General features: G+C 42.5%; 1 protein-coding gene across 1 annotated transcript; it reads left to right on the top strand.

Moving 5' to 3' along the window:
• Positions 1–9,878: 9,878 nt before the first annotated feature.
• Positions 9,879–18,387, top strand: SYF2 (SYF2 pre-mRNA splicing factor). The gene is made up of 7 exons (XM_003415246.4): positions 9,879–9,982; positions 10,160–10,270; positions 12,605–12,730; positions 13,178–13,295; positions 13,628–13,718; positions 14,701–14,799; positions 15,908–18,387. Exons 1-7 carry the CDS (start codon positions 9,956–9,958, stop codon positions 16,071–16,073), a joined length of 738 nt encoding a protein of 245 aa, XP_003415294.1. The 5' UTR covers positions 9,879–9,955; the 3' UTR covers positions 16,074–18,387.
• Positions 18,388–19,329: the final 942 nt, after the last annotated feature.

Below are 19,329 nucleotides of genomic sequence, written 5' to 3'. Positions count from 1 at the left end.
AAGCACGAGTGGGAAACCATTGCCACCCCTAGATTTAAAGAGGCAAGGGGAGGGAGCAGCTATGGGAACCCAGAGTGTATTGATAGGAGAAGGCTTTCAGACAGAAACTGTGACTAAAGAAAAGCAGCCAGCCTGTTATCCAGCCAGGTAATAAATATCCTGACCTCATCTCTTTTGGACTTCAGATCTGTAGGTGCCACCCACTGGCAGAACCCAGTGAGAAGCTAGGGAGAGGGCAAGTGAGCTTCTTGGCACATCCATACACACCAGTCCTTGAGGGCACAGAATAGGGTAGAGACTGGTAGAGAGTTGTTCTACAAGAGCAAACAGAAAACACCTAGCACAATTCTTTTTGCAGGACTAGGCAAGAACTTTTAAAATTTACGAAGTCTTAAAAGAGCTCTTTGTTCACATTATATTTATTAATATAGAAAACAGAAAAAATTGTATGGCCAATTGAATTTTCCAAGGTGTTCTTAAACCACCATGTGACGTTGACACTTCTCTCATCGACTTGAAACATCATTGACTTGAATCTCTGACTATGGAGGACATAGTGACTTCTGAGGTGTAAAAGGTGATACAAATTTCACCTGGTTGTCTTGGTATAAAAATGGCGTGGCGTCAGACCTCCTCATCTAACTCCAGGAGAGGGAAGGAGAGTCAAGATCAGCAGCATCAGCCCAAGGATGATTCCCATAAGGTGAAGGTCAGACACACCCCCACTCTCCAACCTTTTTACCAATTCTGGCAGCAGCCGTCCCTCCCACAGCACTCTCTACTTCTCTGGTGGATTGGATAATTTGTTCTAATGACCACACAGAACTCACAGACCATACTTATAGTTAAGTGGTTTATGGTACAACTCACGATCAGAATCAACAGGCTACAACTCGGGATCAGGATCAGGAAGCATGTAGACAAAGTCTCCCTTCTTCATTGCAGGACAGCTCTCTCAGCTCCTCTAGGCTGTGCAAGCAAACAGGCCCTTCTCAGCCATGCAGGTCTCCTCTTGGCCCCCTAAGGACGGGATCATTTTGGCTCCCTCATGACAGGCCTCCTTTCTTGGGCCTCGGCTCTCAGCCTGGCCTCTGCTCTGCTTGGGCAAGTGCTACAAAGCTCTTTAGCTCTTTTGATAAGTGTCTGGAGGCTCTGCACTCTGTCAGGAAGCCTTCTGCCCAAAGGCCCGCAGTTCTCTTGCTCTGTGGGTCAGCACACCCACCGTAGCCACCTTGCTCAGTGGACCAGGAAGCCAACCGAGCCGTCTCACGCCAGTCTCCTGATTCTGCTGCTGGCGTTTCTCTGCCACTGGACTCTGCCTTCACTTCCCAATGTCTCATGCTGTCTCTTGGGTCTAGGAGGTTCTCAGCACAGGGAACCTGGATCCAAATGACATGCTTCACTCCCAACTCTTCTTGATGGTAGTGAGGTCCCCCTCTGCATCTGGAATAGGCTCCCTTTAAGCCTAGCAGAATGGCATAACTGACCAATCCCCTACCAGGGTTCCAAGCACCTTATTTGCAAAGTCCCACCCACTTTCAAGGGTTCCGTGCACCTTATTTGCATTATTAGCAGGTGTTCCAATCCCCTTGGTGGGCCACAAGCACCTTATTTGCATAGTTCCACATAATCCTCTTGTGGGAGCCACAAGATCGTGACTAGAACGGCCACACAAAGTCATTCACTACACCACATTTGTGATGCTTGTTCTTGAAATCCAGACATCATGCCTTGAGGAAGGCCAAATGGAGGGGCCACATGTAAGTGTTTTGGATGACAAGCAACATCAACTACCAGACATTTGAGTGAGGAAGTCTTTCAATGACTCCAGTCCCAACCACCATCTGACTGTAACTGCACGAGACTCCAAGTGAGAATTGCCTTGTTGAGCACAGTCAATCCCAAAAACTGTGAGAAATTATAATAAAATGATCGTTGTTGTGTTAGGCTACCAAGTTTCGGAGTGACTTATTATGCTACAATAAATTATACAGTTTGAAATAGCTTTGAGGAATCACACAAATCTCCATATTGCCAGGAAAACAAGATGGATATTCCTCTAAATGTTCTTAATACATTATCTTATAAAATCAGGTTTGTTAAGCAATTTTTACCACAGAAAATGTTACCTTTCCTTTCTATGCCACTTTTTTTTTCTTTTTTCGATTTTTATTGCGCTTTAAGTGAAAGTTTACAAATCAAGTCAGTCTCTCATACAAAAATTTATATACACCTTGCTATATACTCCTAGTTGCTCTTCCCCTAATGAGACAGCACACACCTTCTCTCCACCCTGTATTCCCATGTCCATTCAGCCAACTTCTGACCCCCTCTGCCTTCCCATCTCCCCTTCAGACAGGAGCTGCCCACATAGTCTCACATGTCTACTTGAGCCAAGAAGCTTACTCCTCACCAGTATCATTTTCTATCCCATAGTCCAGTCCAATCCCTGTCTGAAGAGTTGGCTTTGGGAATGGTTCCAGTCTTGGGCTAACAGAAAGTCTGGGGACCATGACTTCTGGGGTCCTTCTAGTCTCAGTCAAACCATTAAGTCTGGTCTTTTTATGAGAATTTGAGGCCTGCATCCCACTGATCTCTGCTCCATCAGGGATACTCTGTTGTGTTCCCTCTCAGGGTAGTTATCAGTTGTAGCCAGCACCATCTAGCTCTTCTGGTCTCAGGCTGATGTAGTCTGTGGTTTATGTGGCCTTTCTGTCTCTTGGGCTCATAATTACCTTGTGTCTTTGGTGTTCTTCATTCTCCTTTGCTCCAGGTGGGTTGAGACCAATTGATGCATCTTAGATGGCTGCTTGCTAGCATTTAAGACCCTAGATGCCACTCACCAAAGTGGGATGTAGAATGTTTTCTTAATAGATTTTATTGTTCTATGTCACTTTTTTATCTGAGACTAAATACTACACACACACTGTAATCTAGTGTTGGTATTCACCTAAACTCCTGAGAGGTAAGAATCAGGATCAACACAAAGCTGGCTCCTATGAGGTGGAAGTCAGACATACCTCCAACTTTTTCACCATTTCTGACACTAGTTGCCCCCCTGCCCCCCATGAACTCTCTACTTCTCTGTTGGGTTTGATAATTCCTTGCAATGGCCACACAGAACTCACAGATCACGCTCACAGTTTTGTGGTTTATTATGGAAATCACAGGCTACAACTCGGATCAGGATCATCTTGGAAGTAAGAGGGTACAACTCAGGAGATAGGATCAAATTTGTTAATCAGGATGGCTTCCAATCAGGATGTCTCTCAGCTTCTTTTTGGCCATCACCACAGGCAGACTCTTCTCTTGGCTGTGCACATGCCCTTCTCTCCCTGCTGCCAGCCTCTCTGCTGCTAACTGGCCCAACTCATGGCCAGTGTAGCAGCCCGCTTGGTTGCTGCCCTCCTAAGTAGTAGCTTTCTGCTGTTGCTGTTGGCTCTGCCAATGGGTCCCTCTGGGCTTTGCTGGACCTCTGTGCCACTTGAGCAAGTGTACAGTCCTTTTGGCTCCACCTACAAGTGGCTAGAGGCACCCTGCTGTGCCAGCAAGCCTCCTACCCAAGTGCACTCAGCTTTCTCTCTCTTTCTATCAATGGGCCTACAAGTCAGTCCCATGGTTCCTGCTACTCATAGTGCTGCTGCTGGCTGGTGCAGTCTCATGCAGAATTCAGTGTTACAGCTCTTGACCCGTATTACCACTCTTTTAGGAGGTTCCTTCTTTCTCCCATTGCCTCTCTCTGAGGATGAGTTGACTGCTTTTAAAAGCAATCTCCTTATCAATTTCAAGGCATGGCTCTCCCAACAGGACCATAGACCAATGAATCCCTGCAGGTCACTCATCCCACTGGGTAGTCTCATGTACCCTATCTGCATAGTGAATTGAACAATCCCTGCAAGGTGTGTAAAATAGACCAATCACAGGACAGGCTGTAGCCCAACCAATCATTTTTGGCAGAATTATAAACCCAAGGCCAGAAAGGCTGTATATAAAGAGTAACCCATTGCAGTGCACACACACACATGCACACACACACAAAGAGTAAACACCCCTTAGAAAGTTCCCACTTAATTTAGCTTCTTGTCTGTCCCTCCAGGATTCTTTATGCAAAACAAAAATATATTCTTGGTAACACTTCCCCTCCTCCGTCACCTTCTTTAAATGTAGCATACTATATACACAAAACCAAGGTCCCTGGGTGATGCAAGTTGTTTGCATAGGTCGCTAGCCTAAAGGTTGGTGGTTCAAACTCACCCCACCATGCTTTGGAAGAAAATGCCTGGTGATGTGCTCCTGTAGAGATTACAACCAAGAAAACCCCATGGAGCAGATCTTCCCTGTAATACATGGGATCACAATCAGTTAGAATCAACTTGAAGGGAAGGAGGCTTGTTTTTTTTTTTTTTTTTGGTTTATGTACACAGTTCTGCACCTTGCATTAGTATGTTTTGGAGGTCTTTCCAAATCAGTATACAGAAAGCTGCACCATTCCTTTTTATAGCTTCATAGTGTTCCCATGAATGAACTATATTTAAGCAGTTTTCTATTGACACCCATTTGGGTTGTTTCCAATTTTTTGCTCTTACACACACACATGCACATACACAAAAGCTGAAATGAACAACCTTGTAGATAACTCATTTCATATTTAGCAAGTGCACCTGTAGGGTAGATTCCCAGAAGTGGGACAGCTGTATGAAAGTAAACGCATTTGTAATTTTTACAGATATTGCTAATTGCCCCTTCTAGGGGTTGTACTAATTTGCAGTCCCGCTGGCAATATATAAATTTGTGTTTCTTCACAATCTCACCAACACAGTGTGTTGTTATATTTTTGGATTTTTGCCTGTCTTACAGTGGCATATGAACTTTAAAATTATTTTGGCAATTTCAAAAAGGACAAATATTGTATGAGACCACTATTATAAGACCTTGAGAAATAGTTTAAACAGAGAAGGAAATATTCTTTGACGGTTATGAGAATGGGGAGGGAGGAAGGGAGAGGAGTATATCCTAATTAGACAGTGGACAAGAACTATTTTAGGTGAAGGGAAAGACAACACACAATACAGGAGAGGTCAGCACAACTGGACTAAACCAAAAGCAGTTTCCTGAATGAACTCTTCGAAGGCCAGCGTAGCAGCAGTGGGACTTTGGGGGCCATGGTTTCAGGGGACACCTAGTTCAATTGGCATAAGAAAATCTTTTAAGAAAACATTCTGCATCCCACTTTGGAGAGTGGCGCCTGGGGTCTTAAATGCTAGCTAGCAGCCATCTAACATGTATCAATTGGTCTCAACCCACCTGGAGCAAAGGAGAATGAAGAATACCAAAGACACAAGGTAATTATGAGCCCAAGAGACAGAAAGGGCCACATAAACCAGAGACTACATCAGCCTGAGACCAGAAGAACTAGACGGTGCCCGGCTATAACCAATGACTGGCCTGACAGGGAACACAATAGAGAGTACCCCTGAAGGAGCAGGAGAACAGTGGGATGCAGACCCCAAATTCTCATAAAAAGACCGGACTTAATGATCTGACTGAGACTAGAGGGACCCTGGAGGTCACGGTCCCCAGACTTTCTGTTAGCCCAAAACTGGAACCATTCCCAAAGCCAACTCTTCAGACAGGGATTGGACTGGACTATGGGAAAGAAAATGATACAGGTGAGTGAGCTTCTTGGATCAAGTAGACATATGAGACTATGTGGGCAGCTCCTGTCTGGATGGGAGATGAGAGGGCAGAGGGGATCAGCTGAACGGACACAAAAATAGAGGGTGGAGAGAAGGAGTGTGCTGTTTCATTAGGGGGAGAGCAACTAGGAGTACATAGCAAGGCGCATATATATTTTTGTGTGAGAGACTGACTTGATTTGTAAACTTTCACTTAAAGCACAATAAAAATTAAAAAAATCGCAATTTCAAAAAACAGTAACCAATAAATTCATATGGCACTGACATTACATTTATAGACTAACTTGAGATAGACTTTTGTGATGCTAAGTTTTTATAATATTAAATCTTGTAGCCTTCGGGGTGATGAATTACTTAATATGGCCCTTCTAGCCATAGTCTTTGTAACTCACACACAGTAATTGAGTGGGACTATGCAAATAAGGTATATGGAACCCTAACGAGGGCATTAGTCTGTTTCCCCATCCTGCTAGGCTTAAATGAACTGTCTCAGAATCGGGAAGGAAGGATCTCACCACCACCAAGAAAGAAGAGCCAGGAGAGGAGTGCATCCTTGGGACCCAAGATCCCTGTTCTCAGAATCTCTTAGATCCAGGACACAGAGAGCGAGCTGTACCACTGAAGATGAAGAGAAATGGCGGCAGCAGAAGCAAGAGACAGCGCAGTGGGTTCCTGGCCCATGGAGTGAGAAAGCTGAGCACATTTGGACAGGAGGCTTGCTGACGGAATGGGGTGCCTCAGGGCACTTGGTGGAGCTAGGTTTACCAACCCCTGGACTTAGAGCTGGGCCTTCAGGCTGAGGCTTACTGGCAGAGTGGGGTGCCTCAGAGCACTTCCTGGTAGATTTAAAAGAGTTTTGTTTAACACTTGCCCAAGTAGGGCAGAGGCCAAGGGGCTAGAGAAAGGTGAGCCTGTAGGCATGGCTGAGAAGAGGCTGTCCTGATTAAAGTACTGTATCCTGAGTATTCCTGAACCTGACTTGTAACCTGTTATTTCCCTAATAAACCCCATAATCATGAGTATTGTCTGTGGGTTCTGTGTGGCCATTGCAATGAATTATCAAACCTAGCAGAGAAGTAGAGAGTGCCATGGGAGGGATGGTTGGTGTCAGAAATATCTTTTTTCAACAACACAGATGGCAACTATACACACACACCTTGCCAGATGGAATACACAGGAATCAAATCGACTACACCTGTGGAAAAAGATGATGGAGAAACTCAATATTATCAGTCAGAACAAGGCCAGGGACCAACTGCCGAGCAGACCATCAATTACTCATATGCAAGTTCGAGTTAAAGCTGAAGAAAAATTTTAAAAAGTCCATGAGAGCCAAAGTATGACCTTGTGCATATCCCACTTGAGTTTAGAGACCATCTTGAGAATGGATTTGACACATCGAATACTAATGACTGAAGACCAGATGAATTGTGGGATGACATCAAGGAAATCATACATGAAGAAAGCAAATGGTCATTAAAAAGACAGGAAAGAAAGAAAATACCAAAATGGATGTCAGAAGAGACTCTGAAACTTGCTTTTGAACATGGAGTAGCAGTAGCTAAAGCAAATGGAAGAAAGGATGAAGTAAAAGAGTTGAACCAAGGATTTCAAAGGGCTGCTTGAGAAGACAAAGTAAAGCATTATAATGAAATGTGCAAAGACCTGGAATTAGAAAATCAAAAGGGAAGAACACGCTCAGCATTTCTCAAGATTAAAGAACTGGAGAAAAATTCAAGCCTCAAGTTATAATATTGAAAGATTCTATGGGCAAAATATTGAACAATGCATGAAGCGTCAGAAGCTGGAAGGAATATGCACAGTCACTGTATCAAAAACAATTGGTCAACATTCAACCATTTCAGGAGGTAGCATATGATCAAGAATGAATGGCGTCTTAGTCATCTAGTGCTGCTATAAGAGAAATACCACAAGTGGGTGGCTTTAACAAACAGAAGTTTATTCTCTCACACTCTGGTAGGCTAGAAGCTCAAATTCAGGGAGTCGGGCCCAGGAGAAGGCTTTCTCTGTCAGATCTGGAGGAAGGTCCTTGTCATCAGTCTTCCCTTGGACTAGGAGCTTCTCCATGCAGGAACCACAGGTCCAAAGGACACGCTCTGCTCCTGGAGCTGCTTTCTTGGTGGTATGAGGTCCCCGTGTCTCTCTGAGGCTTCTCTTTCTATATCAAAAGAGATTGGCTCCAGACACAATCTAATCTTACAGATCTCATCAACATAACTGCTGCCAATCCATCTCATTAACATCATAGAGATAGGATTTACAACACATAAGAGAATCACTTCAGATGACACAATTGTGAACATGGCCTAGCCAAATTGATACACATATTTTTTGGGGACACAATTCAATCTATGACAAATGGTACCAAAGGAAGAAATCCAAGCTACACTGAAGGCATTGGAGAAAAACAAGGCTCCAGGAGTTGACAGTATACCAACTGAGATGTTTCAACAAACAAATGCAGTGCTGGAGGTGCCAAGAGAATTTGGAAAACAGCCACTTGGTCAACTGACTGGAAGAGATCCATATCTGTGCCTATTCCACAGAAAGGTGATCTAACAAAATGTGGAAATTATTGGGCAATATTATTAATATCACATGCAAGTAATATTTTGCTGAAGATGATTAAAAATGGTTGCAGTACATTGACAGGGAACTGCCAGAATTTCAAGCTGGCTTCAGAAGAGGACATAGAATGAGAGATATCATTGGTGATGTCAGATGGATCCTGGCTGAAAGCAGAGAATACCAGAAAGATGTTTATCTGTGTTTAATTGACTATGCAAAGGCATTTGACTGTGTGGATCATAACAAATTATGGGTAATATTGTGAAGAATGGGAATTCTATAACACTTAATCGTGCTTATGAGGAACCTGTACATAGGCTAAGAGGCAGTTGTTTGAAGAGAATAAGAGGATACTGCGTGGTTTAAAATCAGGAAAGGTGTGCATCAGAGTTGTATCCTTTCATCATACTTATTCAACCTGTATGCTGAGCAAATAATCCAAGAAGCTGGACAATATGAAAAAAAAACCTGGTATCAGGACTGGAGGAAGGCTCTTGCATATGCAGATGACACAACCTTGCTTGTTCCCAAAAGGACTTAAAGCACTTACTGATGATGATCAAAGACCACAGCCTTCAGTATGGATTACATCTCAACATAAAGGAAAAAAAAAATCCTCACATTTGGACCTATAAGAAGCATCATGATAAACAGAAAAGATTGAAGTTGTCAAGGGTTTCATTTTACTTGGATCCACAATCAACACCCATAGAAGCAGGAGTTGAGAAATCAAAGGATGTATTCCACTGGGCAAAGTCTGCTGCAAAAGACCTCTTTAAATTAAAGTGTTGAAAAGCAAAGATGTCACCTTGAGGACTAAGATGAGCCTGACCCAAACTATGATATTTTCAGCTGCCTCATATGCATATGAAAGTTGCACAATGAATAAGGAAGGCAGAAGCACTGAAGCCTTTGAATTTTGGTGTTGGCGCAGAATATGGAATATACCATGGACTGCCAGAAGAACGAACAAATCTGTTCTGGAAGAAGTACAGCCAGATTTTTCCTTAGAAGCGAGATGATGAGACTTTGTATTTTGGGCACCAGGCCCTGGAGAAGGACATCCTGGTAGCGGGTCAGCGAAAAAAGAGGAAGACCCTTAATGAGGTGGTTTGACACAGTGGCTGCAAAACTGGGCTCAAACATATCAAAGATTATGCGGGTGGCTGAGGGTCAGGCAGTGGTTCGTTCTGTTGTACAGGGCGTCGCTATGAGGTGTAATCGACTGGAAGGCACCTAACAACCGCAACAAAGGCCTACGTGACACAAGGTAGTCAGAGGAGACCTGCCTCTTGGGATGTGACATAAAGCTGAACGCGAATGGAAGGTACTTTCCACTTATAGTGAACAAGTAGATTCGGTTACTTTCTACCACGGCTCCTTTTGGAAAGTCCTTTGAAGCTGCCATTTTCCGAGCCGCTTCTGACACTTCCCTCAGCCACTCGCCCCTCCCTGCCTTGCCCTGCCCCTGAGGCTTTCTGCGGCGGAGCAGCACCCAGGCCAATCAAAACCCGCTCATTGTTAAAAGGGGCAGCGATTGGTCCTAATTATTGAGGTCGCCCGGAAGAGGCGGGGCTTCATCGCAGCTTAATAACGTTTATAGGCGGTGCGTTCGGAAGGCTGACGGAAATGCTGTTTGGTGTTGCGGAAGTGCGAAGTGGAAGGTTGTGATGGCGGCTGCGACTCAATTTGAGGCGGTGGGTGCTATCAGCTCTGCCCGGAGGTGTTTGTGGAGGAGGAATACAGGGAGGCAGGGGCGGGGGATCGGAGTTACAGGGTCTTCCGCGGCTTGTCGGGAGCGACCGGGAATCGGTCTGGGCCGAACCGGAATTAGTGGAGTCTGCCCCGCCTGAAGCCTGTCCTTCTCGCCGCAGGTGCCGGTGGACCTCGCGGAGGAGGAGCAGCCCCTCACGGCTACGGAGGAGCTGGCGGCCCAGAAGCGCGAACAGCGACTGCGCAAATTCCGGGAGTTGCACCTGAAGCGGGTGAGTAGTCCCGGAGGCCAGCTCAGACCTGTCACTTGGCCAGGCCTGTAGGTGCGTTGGCAGAGGAACTTATCTGCGATAAGAAGTCGAACCAGCACTCCTTGTAGACCCACAGAATTGGATCTTCTTTTCCTCTTCCCCCAGTCTGATTTAATTTATCGGTTAGACCCGGGAGGCTCTATGACTAACATTCTTCCTGCTCTATGATTCTAACAAGCCTTTCATTTTACCTACGGAAATACGGAGCACTTTTTTTTAGAGACTAGAGCTACAGCTGCTAACTAAAAGGTCGGCAGTTCGAATCCAGCAGTCGCACCTTGGAAACTCCATGGGGCAGTTCTGCTCCGTCTTATAGGGTAGCTATGAGTCGGAATTGACTGGACGGCAACAGGTTTGGTTTTTTTGGTTTTAGAGACTAGAAGAAATCGGACCAGCGCCCCTTAGAGTTGGTTGTCTTCTCATTCAAAAACATTCAGTTAACCTCTAATAAAAGTCTACAGTGCCATGGCTGAGCTAGTTGGTAGAGAACCAGATGATTAAGTTAAGGTCTTTGTTTTTAAGTAGAGGAGACAGCTTTATAACCATAAATTATACTGTGCTAAATGCCATGGTAGAGGAGAAAAAGAGTGCCCTGGTGATGCAGAGGAGGAGGAAATAATGCAGTTTTGGGGGTGAAGTGAGGCTCCAGGGAATGCCTCATATAAGAAGTGACACCTAAGCTACTGTTTGAAAGTAGGAAATTAACAGACAAAGGAATTGGAGGAAGCGGTATCCAAGCAGAGAGAGCAGGTGCAAAGGAAGAGTTCTCATTAGGGATGAGAGTCCAGCAAATAGCTGGGTGCAGTTGAGTGGGAAAGAAAAGAACAGACCCTGACTGTTGTCCTCTTGGAGCTGGCATGGCTATCTGCTAGGCCATGTTTTCCCAAAACTCCACCATAACCCTGTGACTACTGGACTGAGACAAAGACAAGAACACTGTTCAAACCACAGATGTGACCGCCCGTCCCCCTCTTCTGGCTAACAGGAGGGACTTATTAGGAAATACAGCATTAGTCTCCATTAGTCACACCTCCTTGGGTACCAGGCTGAGAATTATCCTCGCTTTCTGACAGTGCCCAATTCAGAGCAAACCTAAGCTTCCTTGAACCTTACCCCAAATCACCTGATACAAACTGAAATCCTGTAACCAGCTCCTTCCAACACTCTCTCACCGAAATGCCTGTGGTTCCCCATGGCGTGCTGTCTCCCCAGTGCAATCAACCTAACTTTGTTAGACTACTGGTGTGTTCTTGGTGTCTGACTACAGGGCATTGCCGGAGCCCAGAGTATGTGAGGGATGGTAGTTGAAAGGAATATCTCTCTTTGCCTAGAAAATGTCAGTCTAATAGACAAACACTCTTAAATACTTACTTGGAGGGATTGTGTAAAGGAATTGACTGGAAATTGGGAGACATGGCTTCCGGGACTAACTCTGCTACCAGCCGTGTCCTAAAAAACATCTCACATAAGTTTTTCTTAAGAAGACTTACTCATCTTCTTTTACGTGGTTAAATTTGTTTTAAAATAGGCTGTTTATTAGTATTTTGAATGGAAAGTTCCTTTCATTTATCGTAATATAAAGTGTTAAAATATTAAAGGGAGGAGGACTTAGAAAGTGTTAATGATATAAACATAGGTGTTAAAACCCTCCAGGCCCAATTTGAGCCTTTTCCTTTGAATTAATCAGGGTTAAAAGAGAAGTGAAAGTAGAGTATCTTTCTCATCTTGTGATTTAACATTATTTAATGCCATCTAAAGTGTACTCAAGCACCATTCCAGTAATGACTCCCTCACTTTGCAAAACCTTGCTCGAATCTAACTCTAAGGAACCTTCTCAAAGGGACCACCAAAAAAAAAACAAAAAACTGTTGCCGTCGGGTCGATTCCAACTCATAGCGACTCTATAGAACAGAGTTGAACTGCCCCGCAGGGTTTCCAAGGAGGGCGTGGTGGATTTGAACTGCTGGCCTTTTGGTTAGCAGCTGTAGCACTTAACCACTACGCCACCAGGGTTTCCTGAAGGGACCACACAGCTAACTAGTGACAAAGCTGATACTAACTACCTCTGGAGGTACCAAACCAATGGGGCCTAACAAATTTTTCTTGACTGTACAGATATGCAAACCTAATTTTGCTGTTCCTTTGCTTAAAATCCTTTGATGCCTCTCTGTTACTTTAGGATAAAATGGAACCCCCTTGTTGCAGGGTCTGACCTGACCCTCCTCAAAGAAAACGAGATCTTTTTGGATTTATTTTCTCATTTCACCTGACAAAGTTTTCATGTTATGTTTTTAGAATGAAGCTCGCAAATTAAATCACCAGGAAGTTGTGGAGGAAGATAAAAGGCTTAAGTTACCTGCGAATTGGGAAGCCAAAAAAGCCCGTTTGGAATGGGAATTGCGGGAAGAAGAAAAGAAAAAGGTTAAGAACTACCCTGCTGTCTTTATTAGTGGTGTATTCAATCAGTGTGTTGCACTGAGACTGTATAACATGGTGCTTGAGCACACCAGCTCTGGAGCCAGCCTGCTAGATGGCATTTCCTGGCTCTGCCCTTCGCTAGCTGTGACCCTCTGGGCGAGTTGTGTATTCTTTCTGTGCTTGTGTTTTCTCATCTGTTTAGTTAATTATGAATTAAATGTGTTAATGCATGTAAAACATTTAAAGCAGGGCCTGGTACCTGATAAACAGTAAATATTATTTTTGAAATTGGTGCATTCACTTCTTACAGATTACCAAATTTCTTTTGAATATTGTTATTTTTGAAGTATTGCTTGATGCGTTTACGGGATTTTCCTTGATTTAAAATAATTGCTTGAGTCACAGTTGCAGGTGTCATAGCTCTTTTTGTCTCCTTTTTCCCCTCTTTAGGAATGTGCAGCAAAAGGGGAAGACTATGAGAAAGTGAAGTTGCTGGAGATCAGTGCAGAAGATGCAGAAAGATGGGAGAGGAAGAAGAAGAGGAAAAACCCCGATCTGGGGTTTTCAGGTAAAATTGGCCTTTATTTGATTAAATGTTGCCTTTACTGTTTCAGGTTTCAAGGAGGGATGTGCCCCCTGTTGTTCCTTCATGGAATATTCTCTGAGAGGCCTAAAACCAGGAAAAATACAAATAGGTCTCATATGACAGAACTAAAATGCTGGATTCTTCTATTTTTTGTGGTAAAATTGGTCGAAGCCCATATCGTCAGCATCTTCAGGATAGAAACTATGCTTAAGTTAATTTCCTTTATGTACATTACGTAATAGTTTTGATTTTTCTCTGAGTACTAATGCCCAAACAAGGAAATTCATAGTTTCTGATTTTACTCTTATTTTTAGATTATGCTGCTGCCCAGTTACGGCAGTATCACCGGTTGACTAAACAGATCAAACCTGACATGGAGACGTATGAGAGAATGAGAGAAAAGCAGTAAGTCGACAGGCTTAACTCAAGGCCCTTTTTCATCTTGAGATGGCATATGTGTATTTGTGTGTGTATAAGCACAACAGGGAAACCCTGGTGGTGTAGTGGTTAAGTGCTATGGCTGCCAACCAAAGGCTTGGCAGTTCAAATCCGCCAGGCGCTCCTTGGAAACTCTATGGGGCAGTTCTACTCTGTCCTGTAGGGTCACTATGAGTCGGAATCGACTCGACGGCACTGGGTTTGGTTTTGGTTTATGCACAACAGACACACACACGTAAATACAAACATACCTTAATGCTGAGGTGTGTGTTATCAACAGCTGTCTAAGAATGGTCTCTGATCTCGACAACTCTATTTATTGCTCATTCCTCAGCAGTTAAGCCAGCCACTGGGTTGTCTTTCTAGCTGAGCTGTTAAATGGATAATACCCAGATTTTCACAGTTACTTAGATACCATTTTTGGAGACAGAATACATTAGTGAAGGGTGGGAGAACTGGTGAAGGGCCAGATAGTAAATATTACAGGCTTTGTGGTCCACATGGTCTCTGTCACAGCTCATCAGCTTTGCTGCTGTAGTGTGAAAGCCCCCATGGAGGCTACAGAAATGAATGGGTGTGGCTGTGTTCCAGTAAAACTATTTACAAAAACAAGCGGCAGGCTGTAGTTTGCTGATCCCTTCTTTAGTGGAAAGGGAAATAACCTGAGCTTAGAAGTTCTAATCCCAGCTTCGTGATTTTGTTAAGTTCTCTGACTCTGGCCCTGAGCTCTTTTGTCTGTAGAATGAAGGCATTGGAGTAGATGGTTTCTTAGGTTCCTTCCAATTCTGTACTTGCCTTTTTAAAAAAAAAAAAAAAAAAATTAAGGTAGGACCTCATGGTAAATATATGTGTATATTTTATCTCTCATCATGAATGTTGGTTTAGTTTGAAATTTGGCAATGTGGAGCATTCGTAGTCTTGCCTTAAGTCCATTTTGCTGTCTTTTCAGTGGAGAAGAGTTTTTCCCAACATCTAACAGTCTTATTCATGGAACACATGTGCCTTCCACAGAGGAAATTGATAGGATGGTCATAGATCTGGAAAAACAGTGAGTACTCAATAGAGCAGCTGAAATGAAGACAAAATGGATATAGTATGCTGAGAATGAATTGAGCAGACAGAAACTATACTTGCTAATTACAGTATGTATTTCTAAAAGATAAAAGACTTAAACACACTTCAGTACTGTTATCACAGCAGTAGTTTTATTTTAACGAAGAGTCCAGAGAGAGATTTTTTCTATGTGCTGATTAAAATGCTAAATACCCAAGTAGAATGTTCTAAGTTAAGAAAAATTTGAAACTCAAGTATGGATTGAGTTCATATGATTTGTAATGGAGATGCAGAGTATTGATGAAATTGAGTTGTTATAATGGAGGAGGAAAAGCGTAAAGAAAATAGCTCTTCTTGAAAGGCTTTTACTTTAACAGCTATCCCGCTGTTTGATTTGCAGAGGCAAGCATAATGTGCTAGTAAGTGAGCCCCAGTTACATTTGTTGTTTCTTAACACTGGTAGTGGTAAGTATCAGGCAGAGCAGGATGAATTTGTATTGTAGGAGTTAACATATGGAGAGTGTTAGGAATAATGTTTAACATACACTAAGCACTCAGTTCACATTAGCAGCAGGTATCGTTACTAATATGGTAATAGTTATTTCAATGATGGGGTTTCTGGGTGGCGCAAACGGTTCATGTGCTTGGCTGCTAATGTAAAGTTTGGAGATTTGAGTTCATCTAGAGGCGCCTCAGAAGAAAGGCCTGGCAGTCTACTTCCAAAAAATCAGCCATTGAAAGCCCTACGGAACACAGTTCTACTCTGACACACACGGGGTCGCCATGAGTCAGAGTTGACTGGAATGCAACTGGCAACTGGTTATATCCTCTTTTAAGTAATACTTCCTGTGTACTGTTCCTAACAATGTATCGTTGCTCTTTTAGAAGCATTTTGAAGATGAGTTCGTATTTATCAAATTCATACCCAGGGTTATGCCTTTTCTTAGCAGTTTAAACTTGATGAAAACAGCTCTTTTTTTTTTTTTTTCCAAAGGGTGCTATTCTAAGTGTTCTGATTGTATCCTTAGCCACTTGGCCATGTTTTATTAAAATCAAAATAAGTACAATTTTCAATTGTGTAAATTATTTTCTCCCTTCCCCAGAATTGAAAAACGAGACAAATATAGCCGGAGACGTCCTTATAATGATGATGCAGATATCGACTACATTAATGAGAGGAATGCCAAATTCAACAAGAAGGCAGAGAGATTCTATGGGAAATACACAGCTGAAATTAAACAAAACCTGGAAAGAGGGACAGCTGTCTAATCTCCTGCAGGAACTGTTTTTAGAAGCTGGGGAATGGAGTGGAACGTTCTGCTAACAAATCGAAGGTTTCTTCAGAATTCTCCTAGTCAACCAGGACTCAACCTATGCCTTCCCACTCAGCGTTTAGAAATAAATGTTTTTTTTTTTTCTTAAACATATACTTCCATGTATATTTCCATATTTTTGTGCTTGGATATAAGATGTATTTCTTGTAGTGTACTTGTTTTGTAAAAATCTACTTTGTATAAATTCTAATTACATTATTTTTCTATGTATTTTAAATGTGTATGACTTTAATCTTTGAAGCCTTACAGGTTTAAGATTACTCAAAGTATATGGAAATGTAGTCATTGTTGCCATGAATATGAGATTGACAAAATCTATAGTTGGACCCAGGAACCATTTGGGGTTGTAGACTCCCATGCTGTGGACAGTGCTGGGAAAGGTCGCAGCAGCCACTGAGGGGTTGATACAGTCTATACACACAGCTGCTTATGACTGAGTTTAGGGAGCAGCAGAACTAGCTCCCCATGGCTTTTGTCCATGTACAATTCCTTTTTAAAAATCAAATATCCTTTGGAGTAGGATCTCTGCTGAACACTTTGTTTCATTTAAAATATTTGTGCATTTGCACATATATGCCCGTAAAGACTTAAAAAAAAATCACAATACTATTACCCCAGCGTTAGTCTTATTTAGTAAAAAGTCCACAGACATTTTTTTCTACATGCTGTTTAAAATGCTAAATTTTCATTCCACAGATTTTTTTTTTTTATGGAAAAATTCATATGTAGTCAAAAGAAGACAGAATAATTCAGTGAACTCCATATACCCAGTCTTGTTTTACCTTTATACCTATCCATTTGCCCCTCCATGACATCATGTTACTTTGAAGCAAATATTGGATGTATAGTTTTATCTACAAATACTTCAGCAAGTGTCCCTAAAAGGTTGTTGTTAGTGCCGTCGAGTTGGTTCTGACTCTGACCCTACGTACAACAGAACGAAACGCTGCCCAGTCCTGTGCCATCCTTAAAATTGTTAAGCGTGTCAGCCCACCTCGTTAAGGGTCTTCCTCTTTTCTGCTGACCCTGTACTCTGCCAAGCATGATGTCCTTCTCCAGCGACTGATCCCTCCTGACAACATGTCCGAAGTATGTAAGACGCAGTCTCGCCATCCTTGCTTCTAAGGAGCATTCTGACTGTACTTCTTCTAAGACAGATTTGTTTGTTCTTTTGGCAGTCCATGGTGTATTCAATATTCTTTGCCAACACGACAATCCAAAGAAATCAATTCTTCGGTCTTCCTTATTTATTGTCCAGCTTTCACATGCATATATGGAAAATACAATGGCTTGGGTCAGGCGCACCTTAGTCTTCAAGGTGACATCTTTGCTTTTCCTCTAAAAGGTAAAGACTTAAAAAAGTCTCTAGAAAGTAAAAACTTAAAAAAAATATTATCACAGCAATAGTTTTAATAAGTACAAACAGAAAGGGAGACATTTTTTTTCTACTTGCTGATTAAAAGGTCAAATACTTAAGAGACATTTGAAATACAGAGAAAATTTCACAAATACCTCAGCATTAGTTTTAAAGAAGACAACATTTAATACCACTGGTAATTTTTTAAAATTTATGTAGCACTTTGTTTTCTGCTCTCATTTTGTTTCCATTTCTAGCATTTCTGTGTGTAGTTAATCGTTGGTCTGGTCACAAGATCTTGATGCTACCTTTGAAAAATTTGTGCTATTCCCGCTACCTTGAAGTTTTTCTTTAACAGAATACTGCAATAGCCTAAAAAACAAAAACATCCAATAGAACTTGACAGTATTTTTAAAAGAATCACTATGACTCAGCAGCATTTATTCTAGGAATTCAAGCATAGCTTGTTGTAGACTCTTAGTTGCCTACCCATATCAATTCTTTCTACATTACCAGCTAGAACCCTGACATTTTTTGTGAATTTATGGTAATATTTCTTGCTAAACACATGCTTCCCCAGACTACTGTTACAGTCAGAATTGTTATAATGTTAAAATTGTTACAAATGTTATAATTCTGGCTAATAAGACACCAGCTGAATTTATTTTGAGAAATATTTGGTTTCCTGATACAGGAGTTGCCACTCTGTTTCCCTCTTCCTTCTTGCCTGTGGCACATAAAGGTGGCGTGGAGCTGTAGCAGCCATTTCGTGCCATGAAGTAACAAGCATGAGGACAAGAGCTGGGATGGGTGGAGCAGTGCTTGGGTTGTTGGCATTGCTGAGCAGCTGCACCAGCCCTAGATACTCATTACTTGCTGGGTAAATTCAGAACTGATGTTAGTTTCAGGACACCTGTCAACAAATAAGTATACGAAAAGCAATAGTTTTTTTTTTTTTTTTTTTTAATTCTAAAAATGTTAGCTGCTGTCAAGTCGGCCTCTGACTCATGGTGATGCCATGCTCAATGGAATGAAATGCTGCCTGATCTGTGCCATTCCCATGATCAGTTGTGGATTGGGCCACTGTGATCTGTAGGATTTTCACTGGCTGATTTTTGGAAGTAGATGGCCAAGCCTTTCTTTCTAGTCTGTCTTAGTCTGGAAACTCTGCTGGCATCTGTTTAGCATCATGTTATTGTTGAGTGCTGTTGAGTTGATTCTGACTCACAGCAACCCCATGTGACACAGCAGAACTGCCTCATAGGGATTTCTAGGCTGTGATCTTGCAAAAGCAGATTGCCAGGTCTTTCTCTAGCAGAGCTGCCGGGTGGGTTCAAATTACCAACATTTTGGTTAGCAGCTGAGCTCTTAACCATTGTGCCTCCAGGGCTCCTTATCACGTCCAGGATCATAACAACATGCAAGCCTCCACTGACAGGTAGTGGTTTCGCATGAGGTGCACTGGCTGTGAATCAAACTGAAGTCTACCACAGAACTACCACTGCCACCAAGTCAATTTTGACTCATAATGACCCTATAGGACAGAGTAGAACTGTCCCATAGGGTTTCCAAGGAGCAGCTGGTGGATTCGAACTGCCAACCTTTTATTTAGCAGCCAAGCTCTTAACCACTACACCACGAGGGCTACACTCTAGAAATAAGTACCTGGACATGGAGATGGGAGAAAATAGTCCAGTTATAATAGCTACAAAAGTTATAAATACTTAGACACAAATTTAGTGAGAAGGCATAGGACTTCTATGAGGAAAATTATAAAATCTAATTGAAAGAGTGAACAGAGATGTAGTGATAGGGAACAGATTTGCCGTCCTTC

The sequence above is a fragment of the Loxodonta africana genome, chromosome 3, assembly GCF_030014295.1.
Source record: "Loxodonta africana isolate mLoxAfr1 chromosome 3, mLoxAfr1.hap2, whole genome shotgun sequence".
In the NCBI taxonomy this organism is placed as follows: domain Eukaryota; kingdom Metazoa; phylum Chordata; class Mammalia; order Proboscidea; family Elephantidae; genus Loxodonta; species Loxodonta africana.
This window is presented reverse-complemented; position numbering and strand designations above follow the sequence as displayed.

Bases quoted from the DNA above. Each gene is read 5' to 3' on its own strand.
- SYF2 (XM_003415246.4), top strand. From the start codon at position 9,956: ATGGCGGCTGCGACTCAATTTGAGGCG. The intron at 12,731-13,177 runs GTTAAGAACTAC...TCCCCTCTTTAG, and splicing joins GGGAAGAAGAAAAGAAAAAG to GAATGTGCAGCAAAAGGGGA. The intron at 13,719-14,700 runs GTAAGTCGACAG...CTGTCTTTTCAG, and splicing joins GAGAGAATGAGAGAAAAGCA to TGGAGAAGAGTTTTTCCCAA.